The 21,864-nt window shown below is 49.4% G+C and overlaps 6 protein-coding genes across 6 annotated transcripts; 5 read left to right on the top strand and 1 right to left on the bottom strand.

Annotated features, from left to right (window-relative positions):
• The first annotated feature begins 361 nt into the window (after positions 1-361).
• Positions 362-1,713, top strand: BO88DRAFT_400506 (uncharacterized protein). The gene is made up of 3 exons (XM_025705590.1): positions 362-785; positions 1,074-1,402; positions 1,489-1,713. Exons 1-3 carry the CDS (start codon positions 736-738, stop codon positions 1,530-1,532), a joined length of 423 nt encoding a protein of 140 aa, XP_025568631.1. The 5' UTR covers positions 362-735; the 3' UTR covers positions 1,533-1,713.
• Positions 1,714-3,415: 1,702 nt separating this feature from the next.
• On the top strand, positions 3,416-4,000 carry BO88DRAFT_448636 (EthD domain-containing protein; the record flags this gene model as incomplete). The annotated part of the gene is made up of 2 exons (XM_025710440.1): positions 3,416-3,571; positions 3,632-4,000. The coding sequence occupies 2 exons, from the start codon at positions 3,416-3,418 to the stop codon at positions 3,998-4,000; spliced, it is 525 nt and encodes a 174-aa protein (XP_025568630.1).
• A 173-nt stretch (positions 4,001-4,173) lies between these two features.
• On the bottom strand, positions 4,174-6,104 carry BO88DRAFT_460589 (putative GABA permease; the record flags this gene model as incomplete). Its single annotated transcript, XM_025711116.1, has 8 exons — positions 4,174-4,628; positions 4,688-5,008; positions 5,062-5,433; positions 5,492-5,583; positions 5,636-5,690; positions 5,742-5,800; positions 5,861-5,931; positions 6,006-6,104. The coding sequence occupies 8 exons, from the start codon at positions 6,102-6,104 to the stop codon at positions 4,174-4,176; spliced, it is 1,524 nt and encodes a 507-aa protein (XP_025568629.1).
• Positions 6,105-6,618: 514 nt separating this feature from the next.
• On the top strand, positions 6,619-8,470 carry BO88DRAFT_421176 (Zn(II)2Cys6 transcription factor; the record flags this gene model as incomplete). Its single annotated transcript, XM_025708490.1, has 3 exons — positions 6,619-6,651; positions 6,712-7,470; positions 7,532-8,470. 3 exons carry the CDS (start codon positions 6,619-6,621, stop codon positions 8,468-8,470), a joined length of 1,731 nt encoding a protein of 576 aa, XP_025568628.1.
• A 1,434-nt stretch (positions 8,471-9,904) lies between these two features.
• On the top strand, positions 9,905-11,454 carry BO88DRAFT_440195 (flavin monoamine oxidase family protein; the record flags this gene model as incomplete). The annotated part of the gene is made up of 2 exons (XM_025709767.1): positions 9,905-10,818; positions 10,887-11,454. 2 exons carry the CDS (start codon positions 9,905-9,907, stop codon positions 11,452-11,454), a joined length of 1,482 nt encoding a protein of 493 aa, XP_025568627.1.
• Positions 11,455-16,503: 5,049 nt separating this feature from the next.
• On the top strand, positions 16,504-21,810 carry BO88DRAFT_23815 (mitotic regulator LTE1). Its single transcript, XM_025702111.1, has 2 exons — positions 16,504-16,997; positions 17,076-21,810. The coding sequence occupies exons 1-2, from the start codon at positions 16,594-16,596 to the stop codon at positions 21,481-21,483; spliced, it is 4,812 nt and encodes a 1,603-aa protein (XP_025568626.1). The 5' UTR covers positions 16,504-16,593; the 3' UTR covers positions 21,484-21,810.
• The last annotated feature ends 54 nt before the right edge of the window (positions 21,811-21,864 follow it).

Below are 21,864 nucleotides of genomic sequence, written 5' to 3'. Positions count from 1 at the left end.
GACACACCAAGTGTGTTGCCTTGCTCCGTGGTTCAACCATGGTTAAGCCGTGAGCCAAACAGCCATAAGGTTTCAACCGAGCTGTCGCCCGGAGAATTAGACAGTTTCTCAGCATGAAAGGGGTTCAACCAACACATGGAATGTAGCATGTAGGTTGATTGGTTTTGACACTCGTGGCACACACACTCTCTCGCCAGGGGATTGCACGACATCTGAGCGCTTTCTGCTGGCCAAGTTGTTACATCGGCTAAAGTGAGTAGTAGCAGTTACCAATAAGTTCTTCAGCCTTCTGGGATGATCCAAATCCGTAAATAGCAATGAAGAAATCTCCTTCCCGTCCACTCACTGACCAACTGAACCACACCACCCATCATTTAACTTCAACATCATCATCCCATCTCCTGACCCCTGAAGCATAAAATCCACTTTTATGTTCCCCCAATGCACAGCTGACTCATCACCGCCCTCAATTGACTAGTTAGACAAACTCACTAACCAATCCACTAACGAGCCTAGACTGAAACGCCCGCATCGCTACGGATTTACAGGGGGAGCTAAGGGTAAATAATAGGCCTGCGCAATGAAAACCAGAATTATTATTATGGTTAATATTTCCAGCTCCGAAATGTTGTCCCCTTTCTCTCAGCTCCAGTCATCATCATCACAAGGATTCGCCGGTCTTGAACCTTATCCCGAGCTGACTGACTCCTAACGCATTTACGTGGTTTTGGTGAGATGAGTCGCATGCAGAACGGCCAAATACCAATTCCCCTGAAGAGGCCAAGGTCAGTCACTCAGCTTTCTTTCTGTTTTGTTTTGTTTTGTTTCTGGTTAGCCACTAAGAAAAGCTATCTGGTGCGCTTATCAGTTGCAACCCAATCACATTATTACCCCAGAAATTGGGTCATATCCGGCTACTATGCAGGGATTGGATTGGTAGCCACCTAATCCATCCCGCACCCTGCATACGGGAATGTACACAATAGCACGAGATGCTACCACTATACCACCTACCCACGTATAAAATAATTAATGTACTACCATCAGCTGACACTTACCCACTGCTATCTCAGCGAAGAAAGTTCCACTCACTCGGAAGATACTACGGTGCACAAGTACAACTACAACCATCACAGCAGCGATTCTAATAATAATAACAACCCTCCCGATATTGAAAAATGTCAGCCCTACCGGGGGTATAGGCGACACGATGATCACGATGACGATGATGACAATGACAATGACACCGAGATTCTGAGCAATGCTAGTGGTGACAGCATCATTAGTAGTAGAGATGGACGACAAAGGTCACGGGTGGTGATGCTCTACGCGGCGTATTATGTCGCTTTTGCCATCTTGTCGTTCTTCTCCGCCGCTTATTACTTCTTGTGCTGGATGCCGTGTATGTATTACGCCCCTGTCATAATGGCTGTTGTGTTGATTATTACTCTTGATCTACGGTTACTGACCATAGTCTTGTTTGTGCAGATGAACCGTCCAACAGTAATCCGTTTCCGGGCCGTCATCGGTGATGTACAATATCCTTACTTACCGTTCTACACAATCGATCGAGGGGATGCACATATCAGTCGATACTCAGACCAAAACCAGCACGGACTCCTATGCAGCGGGATACGCGAGTGATACTACACTACACCTGGCTGGAAGACGCCCGGAGTGAACAGAATATCCAACTTACACTTGTATACATATTCCTCTCGGTAGAGAGAGAGAGAGAGAGAGAGAGAGAGAGAGAGAGAGAGAGAGAGAGAGAGAGAGAGACAATGTACATACGTCTCTTATACATAATGCACAAAGAAGCAGATACGACAAGTACACAGGTTACCGGCTATTATCTAAATTCCATGAACGAACAGATGTGCATATAAAATTAGAGAATACGAGTACCCCATATGCCAGTATCAACTTGTCGCTGCTCCAAATCTGCGCGAACAACTATACAACCAGGAGGATAAAGACGCGCACTATACGACCTTACAACCTAGTTCGGAGGAGGGAGAGTACCTTCCCAAGATAGTCTTGAATTACTTCGCGAATAGCTGCACATATAACTATGTTTCACGCAGTGCTAGTTTCAAACTAGTTTTATATAGGACGAACTAGCATTATCCCAAGTTATAATCCGACACTGATAATCAATGTATAGACTGAATAATTACAATACTCTGTCTTTGACCAGGTTTAATCCATAGCTGCGCATCTTGGGAGAGCGAGGGCAGCTTCCCAGAGAAACACGCCTGGGCGGTTTTCACCAGACAATTATAGTGGTTTGGCCCCAGGTTCTTTTGTGATTGATGCAAGTCATAAGCACTCGATTGCTGAGGTTCGGTGTAGTTCGTGCTGGATAATGGGATTACATTTGGTTGGATCATTCACATACCTAGATATATATATAGTTTCTGTCTGATGGGAATTGAATAGTAGAAGGCCTCAGGGAGATGGACTTGGAAGTATTGGGGGAGGGTTGGGGGAAGTTCCACACACCAACAGATCTTGAACAATTACTTACTATATATTTAGCATAATGCATGTGCCTAGGGTTTTTCTTGTTGCCTAGATTGCGGTAGATGAGAAGCAGATCCTAGAGCTTCTCAGGCTTGTTGGCGACCCCCAGAAAGCGACAACGGTTCCTAGTGATGAGCATCGGCTCAGCTTGTGGGATTTCATTATTTGTGGGGGAAGAAAAGGCAAGAAATGTAGCAATGAGATTGAGGTAAGTACCTACAAGGACATTTCTTTAAAATGATGGGAGATGGGGAGAAGGGAAAGACACGCGGGGTATAATTGTTAGGGTATTGGTAGGCATTGGACGACATGACTACGTACTACTACTGTAGTCTCCATAACTGTCACCACCAATCACTGTGACATATCAACACACCAGGCAGGGCAAAGAGAAGCAGGCAGTAGTGTATGATCCAACTGGCGCAGTCGCTCTTAGTCCGTCCTGATAGACTAAAAGCGTTAGTAGTAACCGGGGTATGGAATGCTAAGCAGGGATCCTGAGAGGCGAAGCAAGAACCTTGTGGGCATAGCGGACCAGCGAAAGCGAACAACAATCGATTGTCAGTTAGTGTATGTTAGTTGATATTTAGTGGCATGCGTAGTGTACAGGCTGAGCCAACAATTCAACCAGAGATGCAGGTCCTAGCACAATCCAGTCTTTGTTTGTATGCGCGGATTATCGCTTTCAAAGGACGAGTTGCAGGGATAGAATATCCTACTAGTAACTTAGTATGTCACGCTGCTGTAAGATATTATAGTAATGGACTTGAATTCGGGTCTTCCCCAAGGCTGACCATCTCAGATTCATTTCTCACGCCTTATCCTCTTTTCGAATACTACTACCCAACTCCTACATTCTCATACTTCTCGCATCAGAACAGAACAGAACATGGCTCCCCAGAAGCAATTGGTCATTAAGCTGACCTCCTTCCGCTACAAGAAGGAAGGTATCTCTTGGAAGGAGTTCCACGAATACGGCGCCAGACAACATGCACCCAAGGCTGCCCGTATCCAGGAGAGACATGGCGCCTATAAGATCACGCACGTAAGTTCTCACTTATCCGTTTCTCTCTCTCGCTTGACCTAACATAATCTCTCTCGCTAGGTATACACTCCACCCATCACCAAGAGTCTCATCACCGAGAAACTTCCCTGGGCTCTCCGTCCTGGCTGGAAACTCGACGACCACGACGTTTCGATCTCCATGTACGTGCCTAACCCCGAAACACTACAGGCAATCATCGCGGACCCAGAGTTTCAGAGTCTCGTCGCTGGGGAGGACCATATCCTAGACCAGGAGCGGGCTACGGTGACCGCCGGCTGGGAGGAGGTGTTTCTTGACGAGGGCAAGATTGTGGATATTGAGCGCGAGAGTTGGGAGGCTTTTACGGCTATGGGTCAGGACAGTGAGAAGACGTCTGCTCCTGAGGATGTTGTATCTAGAACGGCTATACTATTGTTGGTCTCTAGATGAAGACCCTAAATGCCAAGCTGTCATTCTCGATGGCCTTTCCGTAGTAGAAACAGTAATCAGGACCTATATAATCCCTGTTAATTGTGATTGAAACCAGTGTATTGCTATGTTATGGCGTACCCTCTTGGATTCTTCCCACTCTATTTATGCTCCCATTTGTATAAAAAGTCCCCTCACAAAGCAACAACAGGACCATCATATTCCTTTCGGCCACGCACCAGCCAAAACACCGTACTCATCAAGCAAACGAACCCAAAGATCAAGGAAGCATAGTTCATGTTAGACGGTGTGACGGGTTGATAAGAGGGAAACACCATGAAGATACTGGTGAACAACAGATAAATGATGGCAATGACATTGATTGCAATGCCGGCGCGGCCAAGTCTCCATGGTCCATAGTTCACACTATGTGGTGCGGAAAGGCGGCGCCAGAGGAAGAAAACAATAGGGACAAGGTATGAAATATGTAGTCCTAAAACGGAAAGTGAGAGGATGGCGTTGAAGGCAGTAGTGGATGCGATATTGATCAATCCAAACAGGATGAGCAGACAGCTAGTTGTAATAATTGCGCGCTTCGGCAAGTCTGTGCGAGAATCAAGCTGAGAAAGGTAACTGGAAAAAGGAAGAGCTATGTGGGTCAGTAATGACATTCAAGAGGTAAGAGAGGTATAACGAGACTGTTCATACCTCTGTCTCGTGCCAATGAAAGAACCATACGAGCCGTCGATGCCAGCAGTGCAATGGTACCTAGCCAGGCTGCGATTATTAAAACAGCCGTCAGGGCACAGCTTCCAGCCAATGATCTTGTCACACTGCGGAAAATCTCGATTATTGGGTAGTCGGTCGGGGTCTGAAGTGCACTTTCCATGTCCCCCATGCAGAACAAAATGGTGAGGAGAAAAGCAAAGCCCAATGTATCGTTGATGGCCAGCGACCCCAGCATACAGTACGGGACGGCGGTTTCTGGGTTGGCCATCTCCTCGCAAAGATGGATGGCTCCATCGTAGCCTGAACTCAGAGTCAGATTATGCATTATGGTTGACAGGTGAATGCTAACGAACCCGCCAAAACATAGCAGCTGGAGAGCATTCCAAGGCACCAGGAAAGACCATTACTAGGCCACCCAGTGCTATTCAAAAAGGTGGTGAAAACAAAGCTGGCATTATGCTTGATTGGCACGCAAACCCACATAACGATTAGGACAGCCAGAAATCCCACCAGATGAATGATGAGGGACGCCGTCTCTACCAGGGAGAAAAGACGACTGCCCCAGATATTGAGAGCGGTGGCGAGACCGACAAGAGCCCAGTATATCATCGACAAATGCCAGCGCTGGGGATCATACGCCTCGCATGTGAGGACTACAAGGCCTTGTATCATGCCTGCGGCAAGATAAGGGGCACTAGCAGTGAATGATACCCAGCCAAAGGTTCCTGTAATTTGAAAGAGATAAGAATAGTCACGTATAAGCCTGGTGATGATAGTGCATACCTATCCATCCCACGAACCAGCTGAGGATGTTCTGCCATTTGTTGGGTGCAAACTTTGCGATGAAGTGATACTGACCTCCAGCGGTAGGGTATCTAGCATGTAACAAAGTCAGCTAATTTCAAGTATGAAGCAGGAAGCACTGACATAGACACCATTTCACCTAGGGAGGCTGCTGTTGCCATAGAACCCACAATCGCAACTACCATTTGATCAGAACCATTGAGTGCGGCTAGAGAGAGGAGGGACGAACGAAGGAATCCATAGATGAGTGATACAGGTCCACCACTAACGAGACCCGAGGACATTGTACTATTGTCAATGGAACAGTTAGACACGAAACTAAATTGTTGGAGTGAGGGCAGGCTTTACCTGGAGAGCGCCTCCCAAGTTGACATGAGAACCACAGTCAAGGCAAATATAGTGAGCCGAGAAAAGGGCTTCTAAAGAGCAACGCCATTAGAGGTTGTCCATGTCGACTTCAGACTGGTATAGATTATGGAAAAAGCATAGTGACCTTGATTGATATAACCTCTCCCATGCTGAGCCCATTCTCATCAATGTCTGCCGGCTTGGCAGGCATAGCCTCTTTAGGGGTCTTCATACTGGGTGACATTTTGTTTTCGACAATAGGAATGCCATTAATCCACCAAATGTGAAGACTTTGTGGGTAGGCATGGGATGTATAAAGCAGAAATACTGAGGCATAGAGTCCATCATGAGTGTCCAATAACCGGTTGCAACCTGAAAGATAGGCATCTTCGGAATCGTCATGGTCAGTATCCTTGCAAATGATATACGGACACGAAATGATTAGCGCTTCGTATCTAAAAGAGTATAAAAAGTGCGGGCCAGTGGAATGTTCCGATGCTTATCTTGACAGCGGAATTGCGGGGAAGCACTAGTGAGATACCTTATCATCTCTGGCGGATTATTGCCGCCATCTACAATCAGCTTTATCTACTCCACAACACTGTCCTCACGAGCAATACTACTACTGTACTCATTCTCTCCCCAAATCACTGTCGATGTCGGACCTCCAGCCCGTCTCACGCCGCAGGGTAAAGACTCGCAGTGAGTAGCTAAGATGATCCAAGTGTGCATACATTGAGGGAACTGACATACTTCTGATGCCAGATGGCTGTCTAAGATGCAAACAAAGGGTGGGACCAGCAACTCATAGGGCACCTCGTCACGAGTGTACAAGCTGACCTGGCTGACAGCGAATCAAATGCGATGAGACACTTCCTGTGTGTATTCAATGCACCCGTAAAGGTTTCGAATGCCCGGGATACAAACGTCCTTTGAAGTGGTCATCCAAATATGAGGTGGGGAAAAGTGGCAATAATAGCGCAGCACCGAAGTCATCCGAGCAGGTTCTCCGGAGGACAGAGCCCATCCAGCTAGTGGAACCCAACTTGTTCGAGTCCACAGTGTCGGACAGCGCCACATGTTCCCTGTCTGGGCAGACAATTGTCCAGTCCGCGCAAAACGAGACTGCTGCTAGATCAGATCCCGTGTTCGTCTCTGCGGCAAACAGTTTGCCGTCGAACGAAATCTGGACTCCTTCAAGTCTGCTAAGCGATGATTGTGGTGATTCATGGACAAGAACCTTTATAGCGCAACGGACTTTGTCTACCCCACAAGACGATGACACTGCACTTCTTTGGCATTATTTCTCCGATGTTTGTCCTGTTAACTCGTGCTTTGACTCACAAAAGAACTTCCTCCGCGTCGAAGTGGGATCCCTGATAAGCTCCCGACCTCTGATTCATTACTGCGTGCTATCAATGTCTGCCGCTCATCTAACGACAAAACAAAGAAATATGGTGGCGATCACACTGCGGCACCGGACAAGTGCACTCTCCTGCTTAAAGGCAAGACTCACAAAGGGGTTTTTGGTACAAGAAATAAACACTGGTTCACCGCTCAATGACATTGCCGAGATATTACTTGGTAGCATACTTTTGGGCATGACAGAGGTAGCCATCCTCCGTGTGCTTATGCCAGCCTTTTGTATGTCAAACTGATGGTCTTTCATAGGGGTGGCATGATCCCACTCAACTCGGAATAACGCATCTCCATGGTGCACGCACCTTGTTCCAGAAATGGATTACCACCGTCCCAGCGTGCTGCCCCCGAACAAGAAACACAATCACGGGTATTATGTCCTACTGGGAAGCAGTCGCGTCTTTTGTACATAACCAGTGTCTGGATTCGATATCCTACCTGATGCCGTACAGTCTTGAGGACGAGAGATGCGACACCTACGTCAATCCCTGGACAGGAATCTGCACACCACTTTTCATACATCTGGCCCAAGTTGGTATATTGACAAGGCAGCGATCTCTTGCCCGACAATTGTCTGTAGGGTGGGGCCATGTAGGCCCCGACATGCTCGAGCAGGCTAGAGCCATTGAAACTGCGCTCCTTTCCTACCAAATTTCATCAACGGATCGCATAGAAGACACGGTTGATTCCCGGACACCTGTCGACCACCTCCAACGAATTGCACGCGTCTACCGGCTTGTAGGATTACTTCAGCTCTATATGACCTTCCCCGAATTGCAGAGAGGCCCTTTTGTCGATTCTAGCCTAAACCACAGTATCTTGAGCCTGGCCACCAATGTGCTTACCACCATTGGGGTGCTTCCGCCAACATCTGGAGTTTACTGTGTGCTCACGATTCCATTGATTATCGCGGGTAGCGCTTTGCAACTTCCTTGTTTCTCGTCCGATGTCCCCGCATCCATACTGCAGCAGGATACCTATCTTTTCTGGAGGAACTTCGTGCGCGAGCGCATCAAGACCGTCCAAGGAATTGTAGGACTCGCTGTTATTGGCCGCGCGCAGAAGATTCTCGATAGGGTGTGGTTTCTAGCCGACGTGAGAAGGGCCGCTGAGGGACCTGGCCAGGAATGGGAATACATCCAGTGGACCGAAGTGATGAGCTCCGAGAAGCTGGAGTCGATCTTTGGTTAGACCGTCCATGGCACTAACCGGATTGGGGAAAATAGTGCGTCAACTAGAACAAGGAATGCGATTGGTCGAATTTCATACTCATAGATGTCTTTCTAGTAAGAGTCGTGAATGATCTCTTTGAACTACGAGTCAGTCAAACGATAACACGAAACGGCTTATGCTACGGCAATTAGTGTCTTAATCGATTTCTATTCGGGTTTTCTTCCAGTCACTATTGCTACAGGAAACCCACTTAAGACGTTCATCATCCCTCGGCTAAGCAACTGCTACATATATTCTAGTAGTAGCCTCATTCCAAGCCTACCAGAACACTCAACACTTCCTCCCCTCCCCCTCCATCTCAGTCTCCAGACATAACTCCATCAACATGGTCCTTCAAGTGAAAAGCAACACTGCAATGTACAATGTCCCCAGATACGGAGACATACCCAACATCTTCTTCGGTAGCGTCTCCTTCCCCACTACTATCATCAACGGGACATTAACATCGGAGACGTAGCGGACCTACTAGGAACAAGCGAAAGTGGCGAGAAGAACCCAATAGTTGGATCCTGGTTCCGAATTGAGAAAGGACCTGAATCTACGCCTCCGACATACTCGTATGACGAGGTTGGGGTGGTCATTGAGGGTGAGTGAGCCATGCCACCTTGATGATGATAAGACATGTATCAACTGATTATTGTTCTGTTACTGTGAAGGTGAGATTAATCTCCGTGATGAAACTGGACAGACCGTTACAGTGAGGCGAGGTGAAACATTCTTCTTCCCGAGGGGCAGTACTATCACTTTCTCCACGGATAGTTATGGGTTGGCGTGGAAGTGTGGGGGTCGTGAGATGGCGAGGCTTTGATATGTGTCATTGAATTATGATGTAGAATTCAAATATGGTAGAGTCTAGCAAGCTAGCAATGAAGTGATAAAACAAATCTTAATTTTGCTTTTCAGAGGCATAATATGGATTGGACCGAGTTCTGCGACACAATGTAGTGATTGGAGCTTACTATGTCTGGTTGGCAGTGCATATAATGGAGTTACCTTGAGGACTGCTTACGCATGGACTCGAGAAGCTCTGCAGGTATCAATTAGTGTCCAGACAAATCGATACGCCCCGTTCCCCTCACTTGTATAACTGAACTCACATCCCGCTAAGCACACCATTTCCCGAAATGGCAAAATAGTGCGTCAACTCTGCTTCCTGCCGCACATCAATTGTGGAGGTAATCAGCTGCAATTTAGCATCAAACATAGAATGCACCGGACTCGGAAATATCGGATAAGACCCTAAGTATTATAGTATTCATCTAGCACTTACTGGGTAGCCTGTCCTCACCAACTACTTGAGCAGCCCAACATCCTGCCAGACACATACTATATACACCATCACATGAACCCTTCAATAACCCACCCACCTCTGTACCACCCACGGTATCAACCATGTCCCGCTCCATTGAAGGCTACCTCTGGACCCCCAAACAAACCACCACAGGCCTACCCACCGACGCCGTCCACCCCAGCACCCCCACCCTCCTCACCCACTACGACGTGGTAGTGATCGGTGCCGGATTCGCGGGGCTCATTGCAGCCCGCGACCTAAGCAAGAAGCACAATCTTTCCGTCCTGCTCCTTGAAGCACGGGACCGCATCGGTGGCCGAACATGGACAGCCAAGGTGCTGGGCGAGGAGATCGAAATGGGCGGGACCTGGGTACACTGGAACCAGCCGCATCTGTATGCCGAGCTGCATCGGTACGGATTGCACAGGAACCTAAAGACATCTGCGGGGGCGTTTGCGCCTGTGGATCAATTGTTCAAGTCGTCCAGCAGTGGCATTGTGGACAAGGTGTCTGGCGAGGAGTATGGAGCTACGCTTGAGCGGGTTGCATCCAAATTCTTCTCGATCGATGGTTTGGATAGTCGTGCGTTGATGCCGTATCCGCATGATTCGCTGAGAGAGCCGGCGCCGTGGAAGAGGTATGATCATCTTAGCGTGGGGGAGCGGTTGGAAATGCCGGATTTGGATGGGTTGTCGGTGTGGGAGAAGGAGTTGTTTGCGTCGAATGTTAGTACATTTGGAAGTGCGCCGGTGAAGGATATTGGGTTTGTGGAGGCGTTGCGGTGGTTTGCGCTGGGAGGGCATACAATGGCTGGGGTGTTTGAGTTGGCGGGGGTGTATAAATTGGGGGGTGGGGGGATGACGGCTTTTGCGAGGGCGGTTTTGGGGGAGTTTACTGGTCATGTTTGCTTTGGGGCGGTTGTTGAGAGGATTGATCATGGTCGTGAGATGGTGAAAGTTGTTATGAAGGATGGGAGGAGGGTAGAGGCGGGGGCGGTGGTGTCGACGATTCCACTGTATGTTTCTTGTCTATTGCCCTTTTTATTCTCATGCTCTGGATCTTGACTAACAAGGGTAAATATAGGAACTGCCTCTCCGATATCACATTCCACCCCCCGCTATCCCCCCTCAAGAAAGCAGCCATCGCCAAAGGCCATATCAACAAAGGCGCAAAGATCCACTTTAAGCTCCGCGAAACACTACCGGGCTGGTTTTTCACTGCGCATGATGGCAGTGACTCGAGCTTTGTCTTTGCGTTCTCGGATCACAATGGAACCCGACCAACAGGTCCATCCGGCACCTGGTGTATTGGGTTCGGATACAACGGCCTACTTACCGATAAGAAAGATAGTGAACATATCTTGCAGAGGTTCAAGCGTGATGTTAACTCAGATGTTACTATTGACGCCTATGCTACCCATGACTGGATGAATGATCCGTATGCAAAAGGGGTTTGGGCGTGCTGGGGACCAAACACTGCTTCGGAGTACTTGGAGGAGCTTCAGAAGCCCCATGGACGGGTTGTGTTCGCGAGCGCGGATTGGGCGGATGGATGGAGGGGATTTGTGGATGGTGCGATTGAGAGGGGACAGGTTGCTGTGGGGGAGGTCTTGAGGGTGTTGGAGGGGAGGGAGGGGAGGGCTAGGTTGTAGGATATTTGAGGAGCTACTTTGGTGTCTTATCATTCCCAGTGTATGCCTGATGAACATGGCTCTTGGAAGGTCCCATTCAAGAATGAGTAGTATACATCGAGGTGTAAGATAACCAGAAGTAATGTCATGGATAGTAAGCTTCCTGTCAAGGAAGAATAGAAACCTCGACTACTCCATATCCATGTATTGATATTCATTATTGAGAGATAATAGAAACATTTACTACTTTACTACCAGCATCAGATATTTACATCTTTAACGCAGGCTACAACTGCAACATCAGTGCACCCAATCACCCAAATAATAATGCCTTCAAACCCTGTGCATGGACCAGATCAAGTGTGCATCACATGAATTTTCCCGACGTGCCACAGACCAATAGGGATTCAAGCACAGCCCTGTCAATACTACTACAACATGGTACTCTGCGTGTAGGTAGCATACCGCTAAATTTCCAACCAATAGAATAGAAAATGCAGTTGTGCGAAGTGATTGAAATGCATCTTGCATTGTGCTTGACATGTCGGTGTGAAAGCGGCTGGCATGATGTCAGTTATGTACTCACTCATTGTGTCCTGGTCCATAGCTAGTACTCACCGCATAGTAAGAATACTATCGGTGACCATCAAGGGCTTCAACTTCTATCGATCCAGGCAGATAAGCGATCAGCAATGATGTGTTGGTGCCTGCTTGCCTGTCTATTCCTTAGATCCTGGCAATGTAGAGCACGTGTCGATCTATGTAGTATCTTGACGAGTTTATCATTTCTATCTGATCAGCGATGAGTAAGATCGACGATCTGTGACTTTCCAAAACGACCAACGTATCGGAGAGAAAAGAAAAGAAAATAAAAGATCCTTGTGACTAGTCATCTGCTCCACTTTCCTTGCGCAAAGTGATGTGTGCCGTGTCTGTGTGGGATGCAAGTGACAAATCGGTATCGGTATGGGGATGAGGCATTGTGACTGGGTCTCATAGCCGCCAACTTGAAGGCCTAGATACCTATCTTCCTTGTAGGCCATGAGTCATGCGGTCTGATGAGGGAAAGATGTCTGCCTGCAATTTTGTCAAAAGTACCATATAGCAAGTATTAGGTACTACCTCCTTGAGCCTGGTGGCTGCATCTCCAAGAGGGACAGGCCTGGCCAAGATAAGCTTGTGCTATCCATCATTTGGGGAAAGTCGACTACTGTAGGTAAGTGAGGGGCACAGAGCCCACATACAGAGAAAAAGAGAGAGAGAGATAGAATGCACTCGGCCGTGTTACCGTAGCCTTGGATTTCTGTTTCCCACCCCAGGTCCCAATCACGATGCAGACTGGTATCAGGCAGGCGCCGGGATTCGAGCTTCACTTTTTTTTTTCTTCCCCCTCTTGCGGGCGGGATGTGGGCTGTGATGTGCGACGTATCAAATTATGAAATTTTACCCCAACGGAAATGTGATGAGTGATGGATGGGTTTGCCCTACGGAGATATAATTTGGGCCTTGCTATTATTCCGTATAAGCTAGGATGCTGATTTACTACTGGTGGAGGCTGAGTACGCGGGGACTCTTTTGGCTCATGCTGGGATTTGATTGATTTAGATGGTGGGATGTCAGCTGCAAGGCATGAAGAATCAATCCTTTCCGGTCAGAATTTTTCTCCCCCATTGTTTGCTTTTTCTGCAATGACGTCCTTGCTTCGGAATGCGGATACGGTCTGGCCTTGGTCTTGATGCATCGGAATCCAGCCATTCTGGACCAGATCACCCTAAGTCAATTGGTAGTAGTACTACACCTTGCCTCCTTACGGTATTTTCTATACGCTTGGGCATTGATTCATGTGAGGTTAAATGCTTAGCCATTAGTAAGCGGAGAAAATAAAAAGACTAAAGATTACAATAAAGTGTGACTTGATTTCCTTTCCCATCACCTCACTTTCAGCTCAGCCGTTCAGCCGCGAAATTCAGATGTTAATTTACCAACGAACATCCCGGTCCATAACGGAGTAAACCTGGTGCTTAACAGACTGACCAAAATCGGCGATCGGCCGGAGATCCGCCGCAACGGTCAGCCACTAAGAGGCAAGGATGAACCCAGAAAGGCAAGACCGGCTGTCATCCACTCCGCAGCTTCCTCCACCGGGCGTTCCTCCTCGAGGCGGTCATTGGCACTTAACGGCTCCCGAATGACCCGGCCAACGTACTGCTGTTTTCCCCCTCCGATCCAATCGTGGTTCCTGTTCGCCCTGCCCCCCCTTTTTTTACCCTCAACTACTAGTAAGTCTCCTTCTCTCCCCCCCTTCCCAACTGCCCACTTCTTCCCACTTTCATTCAATCCCTTTTGCTTTTTTGGGACAATGGGCTATCCTCATTCGACGCTCCCCATATTTTAGATGCCAAACGAGGGAAATGAATGATTATTATAATAAGAAAAATAAAGAAAAAAAGGTACCTATCTTCATCTCTCCCGGTACGATCCACCTCTTTTGTCCCTAGACTATTCTCTTTTTATACTCCTTTTGCGTCGCGTGCCCGATACCGCCCCTCATCTTCCCCTCACCCTCTTTTTAGGTAACCAGAAATAAATCCGGGTACCTGAGTTCGGTATTTAGGTGGTCAAGCAGATAGCGTGGTACGCCCGACGTCAAAAATGAATCTGGGTTCAGCTGATGAGTGTTGTTGGTCGTAAGGAGGGAAGGGGGAACAGAGAAAAAGGAGTAGATAGTAACTGTAGATACTACTAGTACTGAAAGTAATCAACTAGTACTAATATAGAAGGCTTACCTTGTCTCTCCTCTTTAGTTGGTGCGACTTTGGTGGCAGTAACGGGAGCATTTCAGCTGCAGGCCAAGAGCAGGCAATCATTCATTTTCAGCTTTCCCCGTAAATGGGATCTGAACACACCGTGACGTTAGCATCGGGTTCAACCGCTCTCATTGGACGCGGGCTGAGCAGAAGGATGAAAATCTACGGAGTACTAAACTATGACGGTCGACGTGCAGGGCGGAGATAGATACACTGTACTCCGTAGCTACTACTACTGCTGCTACCTATCTACCGGCATGTATCGTTGCCTCGGTCTGGAGATTCTGACTGATCGACTGTCTCTCGTATCATTCAGCCTCGAAGTTCCGCTCCTGCACGGCTGCCGATCCGTGTCAGTTGATCATGAGGGTGGGCTTGGGCTTGGGCTTCATTGGGAGCTTTTTGGTAGTACTTTGTATCCGGAATACGGAATACGGAGCTATCGGGTGGCTACTATCTATCGATTAATTCTTCCTTTCAGATCACCTGGGGCTAGATATATTACATGATAAGTTGTAGATTACTCCGGAGTAGTGATTGCTTGAGATAGACTACTACTTACTATATACTAAACCGTATGATGTTGATATAGAATAGTAGTAATGCTCGGTACCGTCGAGTCCCTTCTGTTGGTCCCATTCAGCCCACATGAACCGTTCAGTGCTTACCGTTGCATGTACGTAGCAGCGGCATCGCATGACGAACGTCCTGAAGAGTTTTGATTCCCCTCAGTTGATGAAGAAAGACCCCACTTCATGTTGAGTAGTGAGTAGGGGAGGGAACCGGTGATTTTCATCGACTAAATAACTAGCTAGACTACCTACAGGACTAAGTAATTACTCCGGGCCAGGGGACTAAATCTAGCCCGGGTGGATGTTGCGGTTCCACGATCTGTGGTAGATCGACCATCAGCTGACCGACTTTTGATGACCTCGAAGGATTTGGCTGATCGGAATTGTAGTCGAGATACTAAGGAAGTACTAGGTTATGAAGTAGTGATGAGGATTGCCTATCAGCAGGCTCCTGTAAGTGGTGTAAGGGAAGCGACAGAACGGGGGATCGTTGACTGGCTGTACGAGATGGGGACTACTGCCGGTAGTCGTGCGTTACTAGTCGAATAGTAGTAAGTAAGTAGTAGAGAGTTGAACTGAACGGAGGTTCCTCCGCACAGCAGCAGCAGCAGCAGCTTTGAATGGATGACAGCTTAGTCCTTCGTAGAAGAAGAGTTCAAGTAGACACGGGTCGAATCCCCTCCCTACCGGCCTTTTCTCTCCCCCCAATCATGCCATGGAATGGAATCCATCCACTTTGACTGTTGGGAACCATGGTTCGCTTTTCTCCAGTCCCCTTTCCCGACTACGTATACTTGTTCTTCTCCCTCTCTTAGTTCTAGCTCATTCTCTCTGTTCTTCCTCCTTCATTTCTCTATCAAACTCTCCCTTCTATCCTTCTTATCCCCGGGTGTGCAGAAATAAAAAAGAGAGAGGGTTCCGCTCTCTTGGAACGCGACCGGGACTAAAGCAAGTGACGGGCTGCTAGTAGTTTCCCTTTTCCCTTTTGGAGCGATTCCCAGCCAGGCCCGGACTGGAGACTAATCCCAAAACTAACACTAAAATCTAAACCCTTCTGCTTTCTCTGCGCGTCTTTCCCTCTTCGCGCTCTCCACCGCGCTCTCCACTTCCTCCAAACTCGTTGCGCTTCTTTCTGATTATTATTATTATTTTTATTACTACTACTACTACTACTTCTGTTACTACTTACTCTTTTTTTTTTGTCCCTGCTCATTACCTATTATTATCATCATCCGCATCATCAACAAATCCCCAGCAAGCATCAGCGAGCATCAGCACCATCATCATCAGCAGCAGCTCCAAATACTCTACCGGTTTCTCCTCGCCGATTGTTGTTATCCATCGCCCGTGCTTTCGGTCTATTCTTTCACACCCACCCCCCTCCCTATATTTTCGGTATTTATTCTCCTAATCCTGATCTTCTCGCCCCGGCCACCTTTCTATTATTATCCCTCCGTAATCTCCTGTCCTTTGCCCCGAGCGTCCTGCTCTCGATCGTCAATTCGTCTCGTGCTACCGCTTTCAATTCTTCTCTCAATGTCCGACGCTTATTGCCGTCACCGTCAATAAAGAACCACCCGTTCGTGCAGGCTCTGGTCATGTCGTGTCGCAAGCACCTATTGCGATCCCAACGTGGGCTGTCCCTGTCTCATCTTCCCTTTTAGTTCGCCGAACACTGGTGAACACGAAGCCTCACTCCGGCTCCCCGGGAATAGAGCCTCTTCGGGGAAGAGCTCCCGCCGCGAGAGGGCGCTTGCTGCTGATCGTATAGTTGCATATCCATGCCCGCGCTCATGATGGCGTTGAGCTCAGCATCTGTCGACCGTTTCCCAAGTGAGCCAGGTCAACCACAGATAGATACTCTCTCAACAAGCGTCGACCCAGGAACCGAGGCGAAGGTGCTAGCGAGTGCGGATACCCAATATGCGACAACCGATCTACGACGCGCCCACACGGTTGCCCACGGGAGAAACACCAAGGAATTCCCAACCATTGGCTTGAGAACAACCCGGGAACGGCTGGCTACTTCCCTTCTGCGGGTCAAGGACAGCCACGAGATATTGCGGAAGCGATCCTTCAAGCGGCTGGATACCTCTCAGGCGCCCCGTGACGCCGCTGTGGGAGCTAGAGAACCGAACCACTTCACCGTGGGGAATGTCGGCCAGAATGGAAAGATCTTTCTAAGGTATGACCGTCGCGTTGTGCTATATTTGGCGACCTCGGATATCATGATCACAATGTTAACACCCTTGTCACACTCCAGACCGATTCGCAATCCGCCGACTAAAGAACCCTTCCCGACGCCTTCTATTCCTTCCCCCAACCAATCCAGACAAGATCCCTTTCCGCACGGACGCGGTGGTCCCGAGAGCGATGAGCCGTCTAGATGGTCGAACTCGCAGCTCTCTGAGTTGCGCCCAGATTTGATCCCTGAAGAAAGCTGCGAAGATGGCGACTCCGTCCACACAGAATCGGCGCGTTCCCAATATCACGGCCTACCTCACCATCGACCCCGTAAAGCTCACTCGTTTTCTACTATCTCGGAACAGCGGTCAGAGTCGCGTGCGGGTCGCGCAGGGGAGCTTCGTATCTACATTGATCGAGCAGATAATCGGCCAAAAACTGCCAATGAACCATCCCAGCGTGCCCTGGAGGATTCCATCCCCCGTTATAGGTTGGATTTGCCTCAATCCAGCCTTGACAATGAGATGGCCCTGCACAGCTCCATTTATTCAAGAACATCATTGTCGGATATTATGCGCACGTCACGACTCCCGCGAGAATACTGGATTGGTACTCTAGCCTCCGACACCTATCTACGGAACCCCGAACGACCCTCCTTCGTCGGCTCGGTCTTTTCGGGCGCAGGTGCTATTGAGTTGCCCCGGAGTTCCGCAGTCAGCGAGAACCCTGTTTTCTATGAGTTGAAGGAGCCGATTGAACCAGCCATATTCGAGACGCTGGTGTCGGAAATGGACAAAGAGTCGGTGGTTCGCTATGCTTCAGGCACCAAAGACATCAGCGCTGCTACGCCGGCACGTATCGTCGCCCAAATATCGTCCGCGTCCTTCATGGACTATGAGCTTGTATCCGATTTCTTCCTGACATTTCGCTCTTATATCTCGACTAGCACCCTTCTCGCACTGCTCCTTGCCCGATTGCGGTGGGCGATTAACCGCCTGCAGGATGACGGCAGGATTATCCGTATCCGGACGTTTGCGGCATTGCGGCATTGGATTCTCAATTATTTTGTGGATGATTTTGTGCCCGAGTATGATCTCCGCGGTCATTTCTGTGAAACGATCAATAGCATGTACGATGATGTCAAGTCTCGACAGGGCGGTGGCATGAGTGATCTCAAGATCCTCATAGATCTCAAACGCTGCTGGTATGGGAAGTCTTCTCTCTATTGGGACTTGCCGAGTGACCACGATGTGTTCCAAAGCCCTGACGTTGCCATCCTTCCTGGTGACCGCGAAGCTGACACTTTGGAGATGGCGGGTGGCGGTGACCTTCTGGCCCTGGTGCGTACCAAAAGCGGACTGGAAGCTAGCCCTGCGGCCACCCAGTATCGTCCGAATCATCACAGCCGAAACAATTCGTCAAACACGGTGAAGAGTGTGCCAATTTCAGCCGGAAGTGACCGGAGCTTTCAGGCAATCTCCTGTTCCTTGCCCCCCAAGTCTCCGAAGCGTCTGTCCTTGTCCTTGGCCCACAAGGCACCCCATCCCGTACCTCTTATGCCGCTGAAGCCAACTTCCTCACGGGAAGCTTATCCGCCTTCTCCTCTTACTTCACGCCGCTATCCCTATCTTGGACATTCTCACAAGCGTAGCGGCAGCTTCTCTGACTCTGTTCGAGATGACAGGGCACCCTTCTCTCTGGTCAACCCCGAGCAACAGGGTGTGGCCGCCAGACAGGAGGCGCTTGATCTCAGTAGTCTGATACGAGGAGAGCTCTATCCTCCGGCGGAGTCGTACACCATCATGATGGCGCCTCCATCCCCCCCTCTTCCATCGTCAGCTAAGGACCTTGCCTCAGACCGCCGAAGCACCTCCCACGGCATTCACAAACCGGCCGCTTCAACCTCTGGCGTCAAAACAATCATTGGCTCAATTCGCCGGGCATTGAATAGTCGACATGGCGCTTCTGGTAGCCTTTCACGGGCGATGAATAGACCAGCAAATGCTTCTCTTCCGGGGAGGACATCGGCTCTCCCGACTAATGTCGCATTCGGATCTGATGCCTATAGAGGTAGAAAGACTGCGACTGGGGTCAAAAGGCCCACGAGAATCGATACCCTCTGTGACGAGGTTTTGAAGCAGTATCGTGCTGCGATTTCTGAACAAACCGATACTACAGGAGGCTCCCAATCTGCCGATCCACAGAACCAGGCAGAACTTCATTGTTCGGCGCCTGGAATACCGAGAGCGACAAGTCAGGTTACTGCGGGTAGTGAATCCATCGTCATCGTAGATGGAACAGGCCTGGGTCTACCTGTTATGTCTGGCGCTATTGGAGAAGCGAATGCAGGACTCCAACAGCCTCCTGGATTCTTGGAGGCGGAGCCATCGCCTGCAACAGTCAGAGCTCCATCCCCGTACGCTCCACACCAAAGATCGACTTTAGCGACCGATGAATATTCTTTGCCTATTTTCTACGACGAACCAATTCCTGGCCCATCAGGCCGAGCGTCCAAGTTCCTGCGCCCCTCTAGATTTTCGGAAGCCTCGCGCAGGTCATACTCCGTTGAGCGGGCTTCGACTTCGTGGAAAAGAACATCGTCTTCGTTGCGTTTACGGAAGTACGCGTCCTTCCAAAGTGGAGTCTCGAAGCACCGTCTCACCATGGGAAGTGACTCCATCCCCCCTCTACCCCCGGGAAGCTTGCAGCAACCCTTGGATAAACCCTCTGGACCGACACTACGTAGGCGTCCTGGTGGAGACTTGCGTCAAATGCGAAACGGCGGCGGCTTCCAATCCAGACCCGATTCAGGGTCCTTTGTCTCTGATATCACATATCGTAGTTCTGGTGCTGACACGGCTGTTACTCGGGTTGATGAGCCGTATTCGCGACCCCAGACGAGTCTCATCCCTCCGAACCCTCGGTTTTCGTTGTTGACAACGCACTCATCGCAGAACCTGCGGCGTTCCTTTGAGGATGCTATTGCACAGTTCGCACAGATCCCAGATGACGATGATGGGGGTGTCGAGTCAACACTATTGAAGCTCGAAGGAAAATGGCATGGGACGTCTGGTGGGGATGCTGAGGCTTCTGCTGCTGGGTCAGGTCAATACCTACAGCACTACAATCCAGGTGAGGTCACTGGGGAGGATTGGCTCCGTCAGAGCCGTGGTAGCGCAGGACCCCACAGCTTTGCGAACTCGGATGCGGTGGCTAGGAGACGCCAAACCTTCTTTGGTGATGGTCTGACATACTCGCAAGTTCAGGGACGCATTGTTCCTCAACGACCATATTCTGATTCGATCGCGGAGTCCGAAGACTCCTACAGCTCTATTCCTCTCCTAGAACGGGGATTGAGTGATGAGTCGATGAAGAAGCCCGTCGCTAGCCGCCCGACGTCTCATATGGCCGGGCCTTCCCGCTTCCAACCCAGTTTCTCCAGCCGTGAGACATCGGATCTGGAGTCCTCTCACCCCTCTATTGACATTGTGAAGGAGACCGAGAGTATGAAGCGCATCCCGCGAGGTTCAACACTCCCGGGTATTCCCTCTGGGTCGAGAAAGCATACGGGGCGTCTTTCTGGGTTGTCATCTGGGATCTCAATTGATATGATCGATTCGCAAGAAGCTGCAGAGCAACGTTTCTCCATAGATACGCAAAGCATGACCGATTCATCTCTCGGTATTCCGCCTCATCCGCTCGCTCATCCACCCTCCCCTCCGATGACGGTCCAAAATACCCGATCTGTGGGTTCTTGGACTACACCGTTGAACCCGGTGCTGTTCCAGGCCCAACCATTAACACCAGATCCTTCTCCCAGAAACAAAATGGCACAGCAAGCAAATACTCGACCCGTCAACACGCAGCAGGTTTCAGGAGATGTTCTTTCCCAGTCAGAAAAGGGTCGCCGATTCCCGGAACCATTGAAGACTACGGGCCCTGAGCATGTGCCATTTGTTCTATCGTGCGAATCGCATGTCCTTGCCCAGCAACTGACGTTGGTGGAGATGGCTGCCTTGAGTGAAGTTGACTGGAGGGATCTGGTGGATATGCGATGGAGCAGTGGGTCACCCACCGTGTTGAGTTGGGTGCAATTCCTCATGGAAGACGAGCACAGGGGCATTGACCTTGTTGTGGGACGATTCAACTTGATGGTCAGATGGGTGCTCTCAGAAATTGTCCTCACGCAAGACATCCACGAACGAGCGCGAACGATTGCCAAATTCATCCACACGGCAGCACATGCCAGAAGAATGTGCAACTATGCCACGATGCTCCAGATTGCCATTGCTCTCTCGTCAACCGACTGCTCTCGCCTTCAGGCTACCTGGGACCTGGTACCCGTTTCTGACAAGCGTCTGCTGAAGGACATGGAATCGCTAACGCAGCCCATTCGCAATTTCCATGAGCTTCGTCTCGAGATGGAAATGGCCAATGCGCAAGATGGTTGCATTCCATTTGTTGGTAAGTTTTCCCTTTGCCGGTAACCCATGGTGACTATAAAGCTAACCTGGTATTCTTAGGGCTGTATGTCCACGACTTGACGTATAATGCGCAAAAGCCAGCACGAGTCACAACACAGGATGGAGAGTCCCTGATCAACTTTGAGCGCTACCGCACCACCGCGAAGATTGTTAAGAGCCTCCTCCGACTGATTGATGCAAGCACGAGGTATCGATTCGAGCCTGTGCCGGGTATCATTGAGCGTTGTCTTTGGATCGCATCACTTTCGGAGGAGCAAGTCCAACTGCGCAGTAAGCAGTTGGAGTGAATCTTTTGTCTCATCACGCTAGAGGCAGAGCAAAGAAATGACAGAACACCAAAGAAGGAATATCAAGCAAGAGGAAAAGAGAACAAACGAATAAAAG

Source organism: Aspergillus vadensis (assembly GCF_003184925.1).
Source record: "Aspergillus vadensis CBS 113365 unplaced genomic scaffold BO88scaffold_1, whole genome shotgun sequence".
Classification (NCBI taxonomy): Eukaryota; Fungi; Ascomycota; class Eurotiomycetes; order Eurotiales; family Aspergillaceae; genus Aspergillus; species Aspergillus vadensis.
The sequence above is the reverse complement of the archived record's forward strand: the minus strand, read 5'-3'. Positions and strand labels throughout refer to the sequence as shown.